Consider the following 10,856-nt stretch of genomic DNA (forward strand, 5'->3'; position numbering starts at 1 on the left):
ATTATAGCTGGGTATAGACCTCTAGCTAAATTTTCGGTTGCAGCCGCAGACAATTGATATCCTCATGGTGCAATTAAGAAACTACATTGATTGACAAATGCCGTAAATGCAAATATCAAAGTGGTTTTTGAAAAAAGACATGGTACGATTAAGAGCGTTATTAGCACAAAAACAAAAATCTACCCCCAAGGAAACTACCATGGTACAAGAAGGTAGGGTCATTTCCCCAACAGCGACATATTTCTGTGCAACCCTGGTGAGTTGTTTACAACTCGTAATGTCAAATGCCGGCTGGGCAGCAGCATGTCTGCCGAGGTTAGAAGAAGAATAAAGTTTAATAATTTTTCTGACCCAGACAAATTCATAAGTTATTGTTTTGATCACCCACCAATGAGGGCCAAATTTAATGTTGAGTGAAAAACGTATACCAGCATTTCCTTTCATAAACGAGACACCAAATCAAGAAATAGGAGTCAAATCAAATATGGAAACAATAAAATACGCTTGTAAAAATTGTGATGGTGAAAATATAAAATCTTCCAAGCAGATGATTTATTGTTGCCAAGAAAAAAACCACAAAGAACTGTTAAACGACCATGCATTTTTCCTGTTTTCAATTTCTCGAAACTTTTTTAATTTGCTTAAACCAAACCTGAATAAAAAATACAACCAACGGTCAGTATTTCGTTTTCCAAGTATTTTGTTTTCATGTAAACAACATACATACACATGAAAGCACTCACATCAATGTTTACAGAAATTGTAATTTGTTTAAGAAATTTGTCAAATTAAAAAAATTGTACTCAGCTGTTCGCATGACCATACGAACCATGGAAACTACCTTGTGTGACAAATGGCGTAAATAAACAAATATATTCGTTCAATTAATTTGTTAGTTATTTATTTTAGTGATAGTATTATATTATATTTTAATATCGATTTTTGTATTATAAAAACCTGAAAATGTTCCAATCTATCAATGTAAAGCCCGGGTGGGCGATGTTTGATTAAAAAAAAAATTAATGAATATATATAAACTTTGTTTTACAACCTAAGGCTCTATTACACGGCATGTAGTTGTCTTATGACATGTCAAATTTAGCACATGTTTAGTTGTACGTGTCGTGTGATACAAACGAAACTAACATATGAAAATAACTTTTCAAAATAGCACATGTAATTGTTTCAGCTCTCCTAGGCATAGGCCAGGATTCACTAATAGAAGGTTAGGTCACATGCAGGATTCACTGAATAAGGTTAAGCCAAGCGATCAGCCGATATACTTTTTTTTTAATATTTGGCAGTACTTGGCATTGAGGATGTCAACTTGTTCTCTTTTTACATTCATTCTTTGTTTACGTTTTCTCCTATATGATGACATTTTCAATCGTCAGATTTGACATCCTTAATGATGTTTATGGGGCCTATCCACTTTGTGTTTTTGCATGTGACCCAGGATTCACTGAATAAGGTTAAGCCAAGCGATCAGCCGATATACTTTTTTTTAATATTTGGCAATACTTGGCATTGAGGATGTCAACTTGTTCTCTTTTTACATTCATTCTTTGTTTACGTTTTCTCCTATATGATGACATTTTCAATCGTCAGATTTGACATCCTTAATGATGTTTATGGGGCCTATCCACTTTGTGTTTTGCATGTGACCTAACCTTCTATTAGTGAATCCTGCATGTGACCTAACCTTCTATTAGTGAATCCTGGGTCACATGTAAAAACATAAAGTGGATAGGCCCCATAAACATCATTAAGGATGTCAAATCTGACGATTGAAAATGTCATCATATAGGAGAAAACGTTAACAAAGAATGAATGTAAAAAGAGAACAAGTTGACATCCTCAATGCCAAGTACTGTCAAATATTAAAAAAAACGTATATCGGCTGATCGCTTGGCTTAACCTTATTCAGTGAATCCTGGGCATAGGCGGAGCGATGAGGACCACGCCCACTAGGGCACCGGAGACTATTCTACATATCCGACCCATTGACATACAGATTAAGTGTGAGGCAGCCACTGAGGCTATGAGACTTAAGGCGGTGGGAGAATGGATTGAGGATGGAGCAACTCATACCATCGCGGTATAATCGAAGGAAGGTAAGAGGTTTCCGATCGGATACCTGAGAAAAACTTTGAGGTCGAATGCGAGGCACTGCTGCCAACGGCACAGTCTAGGGTTGACAGAATCCTAGTATTGTCATCTGGAAGATCATGTTACACGGATTGGATCGAAGCTAGAGTGGGCCTGGGGGTCTACATTGAGAACCTAGGGACTGATATCTGTTTTAGACTACATGACCATAATACGGCCCTGCAGGCGGAGATCCGGGCGATTGCGGAGTCCGAGTTAAGAGCGTGGGCGACGAATGCACATGCATCCTTTTGGAACAACGAAACGGTCGGCAGGCCAAATCGGTCCATGTTTTGATAAAGCTGCCATATAAACCGATCTTGGGTCTTGACTTCTTGTTGCACGTAGTGTTTTGGTATCACTTTCAACAACTACGCTAAGTATGGTTTACATCGGTCCATGTTTTGATATAGCTGCTATATAAACCGATCTTGGGTATTGACTTCATGAGCCTCTAGAGAGTGCAAATCTCGTCCGAATTTTTGCACATTGTGTTTGGACAACTGCGCTAAGTATGATTCAAGTCGGTTTATAATTTGGTATAGCTGTCATATAAACCGATCTTGGATCTTGACTTCTTGATTCAATACAGCACGCAATTCTCATCCAATTTGGCTGAAATTTTGCATGCGATGTTTTGTTATGACTTCCAATAACTGTGTAAGTATGGCGAAAATCGGTATGCAAATGCAAATTTTGCCCATGAACATTCCACTAAGGAACAGGGGCAAACTTCTCACATATCAATGAGTGCAGTCCGATTCAAGTTTTAAGCTCAATGATAAGGGGCCTCCTTTTTATAGCTGAGTCCGAACGGCGTGCCACAGTGCGACACCTCTTTCGAGAGAAGTTTTACATGGCATAGTACCTCACAAATGTTGCCAGCATTAGGAGGGGAAAACCACCGTTGAATATTTTTTCTGATGGTCTCGCCAGGATTCGAACCCAGGCGTTCAGCGTCATAGGCGGACATGCTAACCTCTGCGCTACGGTGGCCTCCGTAAATCGGTATAGAACCTGATATAGCTGCCGTATAAACCGATCTGGGATCTTGACTTCTTGAGCCTCTAGAGGGCGTCTAATATAGTCGTAATCGATCAATAGCTTGATACAGCTCCCATATGAAACTATTTCCCGATTTTTGCTTCTTGAGCCCCTACAAGGCGCAAACTGAAATATTACACAATGACTTCAACAATGTTCAGCATTCATTTATGGTCCGAATCGGACTATAACTTGTTTTCGATTAGAGCGTGCTTTATTCCTTCTAACAAAAACATTAAGAAATCAGCTGTTTTTGTTGTCAGTCGAATAAAAGCAAGCTCAAATTAAATTGTTTTCAGAAATTTATGATTTAACAAACTTTCTCACAACTTTACTAATTATTACCCATAAAAAATCAGATTGTGCTTTAATGTTTAGGTTAAGATTAATTTTATTGCGAAAATAACATACAGGTGTAATAGCAAAAATTAACAATTTTGACAAACATTTTCAATTACATGTGAACACATATATATATTATATTCTTCAAATGTGTTTTATATTTGTATTTTCATCATTATAACACTGTTTTGCAAGGCGGATTAAATAAGGTGGTCTCACGCGAGCAGCTGTTAACAGTCGGCCAGGTTTGACAGTATTAAGATGTCAGATTTTTGTTTCGATTCTCTTTGTTGTTACCATGTTTCTCGCATATTCTCTGCTTATGTATGCACACAAGCAAACAAATTTCTTTACCTGTGTTAGCAAAATGTCAATTAGCTTGATGGTAAGATGGCGAATTGCACCATATGATTTGTGGTTGTTGTACAAATGCGACCACCTTTAATTGTTTCGCCATGACTGTTTTGTTATGGAATGACTGGATATCAAGGCAAATTTAAGCCTTGATATCAACCGGTATGCAGATTTAAATACTTCGGATCACAAAAGGCGTATTCTTTACCAGATTCGGTCAAAATTGGGTACAGAGAGTCATAAGGGACCATTTTCATATATAATGCCCATGGCGAAACAATTAAATGTGGTTGTTGTACAACAACCAAAAATTACGTGGCGCTATCCGCCATCTTGTCATCAAGCTGATCGACGTTTTGCCAACACACAAAGAAATTTGCGTTAAAAGGTTTGTGATTAAAAGCGTATAATTTAAAAAATTACACATGTGAAAAATCTGAACAAACAATTTGACATAAGAGTGTGTTTGAATACAACTCTGAATTTGCAATATTTTATTGGCTGGGCAAGTCACTTAACCTTCTTTAGTAAACACCATGGCGAAACAATTAAAGGTGGTCTCAATTGTACAACAACCACAAATCATACGGTACAATACGCCATGTTGTCATCAAACTGATCGCCGTTTTGCCAACACACTAAATGAAATATGTGTGCGTGTGTGTATACGTGTGCGTACATGAGCAGAGAATATGCAAGAAGATAACAACAAAGAGAATGCAAACAAAAATCTGTCATCTTAATACCGTCAAACTTGGTCGGCTAACAGCCGTTAACAGCCATTCGCGTGGGCCCATCTTTTAAATCCGCCTTGATAATTGTCAGGATCCACCGAAAAAGATTAAGCCAAGCGATTAGCCGACAAACAATTTTTTTTTATTTTTTGCCAGTACTTGGCATTGGGGATGTCAACTTGTTCTCTTTTTACATTCATTCTTCTTTATTCAGCATTCATCCTTAATGATACTGCTAGGGCCTATACACGTTGTCTTCGCATGTGACCAAACCTTATTAGTGAATCCTGGATAATTGCCTTAAATACAGGTCTCCTGATTCAATTTCTTTTTATCTTTTTTACCCTATATATACTCCAAATTTGAAGTAACTTGGACATAGCTTCCATGAAGATCGATCGTTTAGACTCTTGAGCTCATTTGACACGTATTTTGCTTAATTTGCGAAAATTTGGTTGTTGTTGTTGTAGCAGTGTTTGTACACTGAGACGGCAACCCTTGCCGATGAAGGACTTTATCGGGTCAGTCCGGTAAGTACAACCGGCTGTCTTGGGATTGGCGAAAATTTGGTATAAGGTGATTATACACCTGACACCTCTTTACCTATTGCTTTTATTAAACCTATGCGTTTTTATTCATTTCATGATTGTTAAAAACATTTTCCAGTTTTTAATATTAAAGTGCTGAAAATGCCGATTTTTTTTTTGAAAAGTGCTGATTTTCTTCCAACTTAATCCGACGGCCCTGCTTGGAACTGACCAGAATACCTAACTTGACACTTGATAGGACTAAAATAAAACAAAGCAAATAATGGGAAGTTTACACGATATGGTTCGGATATATATCAGGAAAAAAAAAATTGAAATAGTTATACATAAGTGCTAGAATTAAAACAACGCTATATGGGAATCAGATTTTATATGCACCTTTCACGAAGTTCATTGCAGCATAAGGGGAAAATGGAATTCCTCGCATACATCAGGGACACGAATATGAAGTCCGTTTTTGGGGGTTGGGGGCTTCCAAAAGTGTCTTCCCCCTCATCAAGCGAAATGACGCCGAATATAGGCAATATGGTATCAAATTTGCAGAACACGAATATGACAATTAAAAGCAAAAAAGTGACTCCAGGTTTTCGGGAATGGGTCTTTTTAAATTTAGTACCATATTTTGCGAAGAATTTACATAAAAAAAAAAAAAACGCAAAAGACTTTTTACAATATTACTTGAAGAAAATTTTCGCCTGTGCCGCTATTGAATGATAATTTAGTATAAATTTTCCATACTTTAGGGCCCCAAACCCATGAGAAGTGGTAACTCATATGAAAGTAGTCAGTTCTGTGTGAGATTAAAATGTACTCATGATAATTAATGTCCTAAAGGAGATTAAAATCTGACTATCATCTTCACGCGGTAATCCCTGGGTAACGCCAACGATAGCAGCAAATTTTTTTTGCATATACACATTTTTTCAAAAGGAGTTCAATATTTTCAAGGCTCTGCAGCAGGGTTTAACTTTTTTCCTATGGCTTTTTTCCAGCATATTCGTATTCTAAGCAAAATTTCGTTTAAGTTAAGGGCTCGAGCTGAACTTCATATTCATGTTCTTGGGGTCAATTTAGGGGGTGTGTAAAAATTTGAATTTTTTTCCATTTTCACAGTAAACTGCACTCTACAAAATATTGATTTTCTTTGAAAAATACCATTAAGCTGTGCTATACTTACCTTTAATCATTCATTTGAATACCAATACGCAACCAGTTAACCTATTTTTTGTTTTGTGACTTTAAAAGCTAGATTTTCCAAACACGTCACTTACAGCAATGAGAGGTTTAATCGACTATTGGGAGCATAGTCGCTTTTATTCGTTAGCGAGTGATATCTGCAATCAGGAAGACTACGAAAGTTTTTTTTTTATTCAAAAGTCTTTTCGAAAATGGTTATTTTATATTAGTATATGAGATTAACATTTACAACGTAACATTTAAAAACAATGATATTATATCAAACTCTTACTGCCTTACATGCTACGGTTAATCGAGTTACAGTTATTAAACAGTAAAAAATATGTACAAAACGTTAAACATATAAAATTTTATGTTTGTTCAACCAAATTGGCTGCAACAATTTATAACATTGGTATATCCTCAACGGTGAAACCATCACGTTTCAAACATATGCACAGTAATATATATCCATAGTAACCTCCTGGGATAAACATCAAAATGCCCAGAATTAATAAAGGCCAAGCTCGGTCGGCGTATTTCTCATTAGTGAATCCAGAAGAGACTAATATACTGCATGTCAAGCAAGTCTGCAATATCAGAATTAATTCTACGTTATTGTTGAAAAAATCATATACGTTATAATTTTTTCCTTGAAAAAAAAAAAAAAACAATTTTAAAATATTAACGTTTATAATAAATATGTTACGAAGATAAATTTCCTGCCCGAATCACTGCTGATATCTTGCTGGTTATAAAGATACTGGATAAAATCAACAACTCAAAAAATTTCAACTCAAAAAGGTATTTTGCTTGAAACAAAAAATTTACACATTTTTGAAGTTTACCTAACGTTAGCATAATTTTTCTTATTGTTAATTTTAATCACGCGAAAATGCCAAAGTGTGTATTACAGTTTTCTGAGAGAAAAATTGCATATTACTTCCATAATGAAGATAAATCGCCAAAATACATGTGCAATATGTTTGGTAGCTTTCGTCAAACTATTCAATGATAAGGAGCCCCATTTTATAGACGAGTTCGAACAGCGTGCCGCAGAGCGACAACTTTTTGTGGAGAAGTTTTTATATGGCTGCCTTACCAAATAGTACAATGCCTCACAAATGTTGCCAGCATCAGGATGTTCTGACCAGGACACGAACCCAGGCGTTCAGCGTCATAGCCGGACATGCTAACCTCTGCGTAGGGTAGCACGCCTCCCAAGGATTAATTGATTGAGGAATGGAGTAAGCATAAGTGTGAGGAATTGAGTAACCATTTGGCTCACCACTCAAATTCGGAATTATATTTCTTAGTTTTAGTTAGTTCCTTGCATTGAACTAAAATATTTCTTTTAATCCATAAAGTATGCGTAAGACTTAATTTAATCTGATAGGTGTTATGACCGTCAACAAATTTAATTAGACACAATGTTAAGGAATTAAGGAAGCATTCGGTTTTGTTTTTTTTTTACCGTTTGTGACGTATAAATGACTTACAGCTCCAGCAACAAAGAAAAACAAAATGAAGAGCACAGTTTTCCAAGGAAATTTTCTTTCAGGTTTAACAAACTGCTCGTCCACAAAGGCATCTGGTTCATCGAACTCTCTGTCATTTTGTTGTTGCTGTTCATCTGCATCATCCAGTGCAGTGTATCTAATATTTGTGCGTCGACGAGACATACTCTATATTTTTCATCCGCGTTGGAATGTCTTCACGATAGAACAACACCCTAGAATCAGTATTTAGCAATACATGTATTTCCTTTTCTATAATATCAACTTGTTTTTACCGCTGTTGCTGCTGATAAAAATAAACAAAACCACGAAGTCATTCACAATAGCCAGTGCATTCGAGTTAGTGGCAACGTATTGTATTCAACTTAGCTAATGATACTCTGTCATTTCCATAAGTTGCTGTCACACGACTTGTATTGCCATATGTATTTTCAAAGATAGCAACTCTGAAAGTTATACACATCGTGTGATACGTACGAAAAATTGTTAGTTTTTAAGCCCAGTACTGACTTCGACTTTTGACACGAAGCACTGCCAAAACGCTCTATAAAAAATGGTAACGAAGATAATGTGAACACAAGTGGTAATGAGTTCTATGAGCAAAATTGTAGCGACATGTCGGTGCATCAGAATAAATTTTGCATAATTTTAATTGCAAATGTAATTAAATGCTCACGAAATGGCCGAGTTAACTCTGTTTCAATACTATAGTCTTTGTTGTGCGTTGTTGTTTGACTTTTGTTTGTGTTCTGAGTCCTTCGGATTTTGCAATAATTTAATAGGCATTTTCGCTGTAAATGAAGTCAGTACTAGGATTTTAGGCTCTGTTGTAAATATTAACATATAAATTAAGAAATAAATGTCTAATATATACTTTCTTTTTTTATTAATACGACAACTTTCTGACAAATTTAACAATTTTTACGCATAAAAAAATCAGATTTGCTCACATTTTTGGGTTATGTCAAATAAAAATAACATACAAGCGTTATAGAAAAATGATGAATCGTTCGTAAATTTACAATTCTGACTAACATTAAAATTACATGTGACATGTCAGAAGACAACTACATGCCGTGCAATAGCAACTGTAAGGCCCTATTACACGATGTAGCATGGCGAAACAGTTAAAGGTGGTCTCATTTGTACAACAACCACAAAACATAATCTGATCGACGTTTTGCCAACACACATAAAGAAATTTGTGTGCGTGTGTGTTTACGTGTGCGTACATAAGCAGAAAATATGCGAAAAAGAAGATAACAACAAAGAGGATGCAAACAAAAATCTGTCATCTTTATACCGTCAAAGCTGGCCGGCTGTTAACAGCTGTTCGCATGAGACCACCTTTTTAAGTCCGCCTTGGGTATGTGGGTGTCTTACGACATGTCAAATTTAGCACATGTAGATTTGTACGTTTCGTGTGATACAAATTATACTAACATATGAAAATCACTTTTCAAAATAGCACATGTAAATTTTTGTTTCTTTGGTTTTCACAAATTTGTGATTTAAGCGCGATTCTGATAACTTAAAAAATTTTTACGCATAAAATATCGGATTTACTCCCTTTTGTAAGGTTATGTCATACGAAAATAACATACAGGTGATAGCAACAATGATGAATGGTATGTAAATTTATAATTTCGACAAACATTTTATATAACGTTAAACCTTTATCCCGCTCTGTACTTTACATCAAGTTTCCGAGATTCCTCAGTTATCGGCATTGCCTTCGTTGTACTGGCAAGGAGGTTTATATTTTGCTTCAAATCTGGCTTTCTACACCTCCCTCGCTGCTAAGATGTTATTCATGGCATCCTCTTAGCGTTCGCTTGGAGTCGTCATCTCCTTGTCATCGGCAACCGCAGACAATAGTTTGTAACAACGGATGTCTCGTAGTTGAAAATCGAAAATTAGATCAATCGTACTGCAACCTTGGTGTCTTGAATATCGTTCCCTTTACAATAATGGGCAAACATCGATGATGTAAAAGCTGTTCCCCGATCAGCCACAATTCGTCTTGACAACCCAAAGTTAAGTGTCAGCTGTTTAAGTGCATCCTGCACTAGATTCGCATTCGTTGATCGAACAGGATTAGTCGCAGAGTAACGAGTCATTGCATCAACAATCACCAATATATGCTAATTTCCACGTTTACTTTTGATGAAAGGACTCAAGTGATCCATAGGAACCGCGTTAAGTTCGGCCGGGCCGAACTTTGGATACCCACCACCTAGGGTATATATGTATGTAAACCACCTTTTGTCATAATCCGGTGAAAAACGCATAATTTATGCCCCCATAGCAGCTTTATCGAAATATGGTCCGATTTCGACCAATTTCGACACGGATATTGAGAGTTATAATAAGTATATATCACTGTTCAATTTTCTAGAACAAAATATTGGTCTTTTTGTAGCCATATCCAAATATAGACCGATCTGAACCATATACGACACGAATGTCGAAAAGCCTAACATAAGCCACTGTGTCAAATTTTAGCGAAATCGGATTATAAATGTGCCTCTTATGGGGCCAAAACATTAAATCGAGAGATCGAACTATATGACAGCTATATCCAAATCTGAACCGATCTGGGCCAAAGTGAAGAGGGATATCGAAGGACATAACACAACTCACTGTCCCAAATTTCGGCGAAAGCGGACAATAAATGCGCCTTTCATGGGCCAAAAACCTTATATTGAGAGATCGGTCTTTATGGCAGCTATATCCAAATCTGGACCGATCTGAGCCAAATTAAAGAAGAATGTTGAAGGGCTTAAGGTAACTTACTGCCCAAAACTTTGGCGAAATCGGACAATAAATGGGCCTTTTATGGGCCCAAGACCTTAAATCGATAGATCGGTCTATATGGCAGCTATATCCAATTCTAAACCGGTCTGTACCATATTCAAAGTTATATTTCGAATTATTAAAATGAGCTTAATGTTAATGTGTTTTAAGTCTTAATTGATCCACTTCCTTCAACA

General features: G+C 36.4%; 1 protein-coding gene across 2 annotated transcripts; it reads right to left on the reverse strand.

Annotated features, from left to right (window-relative positions):
* Positions 1–6,437: 6,437 nt before the first annotated feature.
* On the reverse strand, positions 6,438–8,214 carry LOC106094079 (transmembrane protein 230). Of its 2 annotated transcripts, XM_013261254.2 has the most exons (3): positions 8,139–8,214; positions 7,846–8,078; positions 6,438–6,936 (listed from the first exon to the last, which is right to left on the reverse strand). In XM_013261254.2, the coding sequence occupies exons 2-3, from the start codon at positions 8,026–8,028 to the stop codon at positions 6,751–6,753; spliced, it is 369 nt and encodes a 122-aa protein (XP_013116708.1). In that variant the 5' UTR covers positions 8,029–8,078; positions 8,139–8,214; the 3' UTR covers positions 6,438–6,750. The 2 variants fall into 2 exon arrangements, with proteins under 2 accessions (XP_013116708.1, XP_059221288.1); XM_059365305.1 differs by having other exon boundaries at positions 7,846–8,176.
* Positions 8,215–10,856: the final 2,642 nt, after the last annotated feature.

This window comes from Stomoxys calcitrans, chromosome 3 (assembly GCF_963082655.1).
Source record: "Stomoxys calcitrans chromosome 3, idStoCalc2.1, whole genome shotgun sequence".
NCBI classification, from domain to species: domain Eukaryota; kingdom Metazoa; phylum Arthropoda; class Insecta; order Diptera; family Muscidae; genus Stomoxys; species Stomoxys calcitrans.

Excerpts from the sequence above, each read along its gene's own strand:
- LOC106094079 (XM_013261254.2), bottom strand. The coding sequence starts at position 8,028 with ATGTCTCGTCGACGCACAAATATTAGATACACTGCACTGGATGATGCA. Across the intron at positions 6,937-7,845 it reads TTTTCTTTGTTGCTGGAGCT|ACTTGCTTGACATGCAGTAT; the intron begins GTAAGTCATTTA and ends CTGATATTGCAG.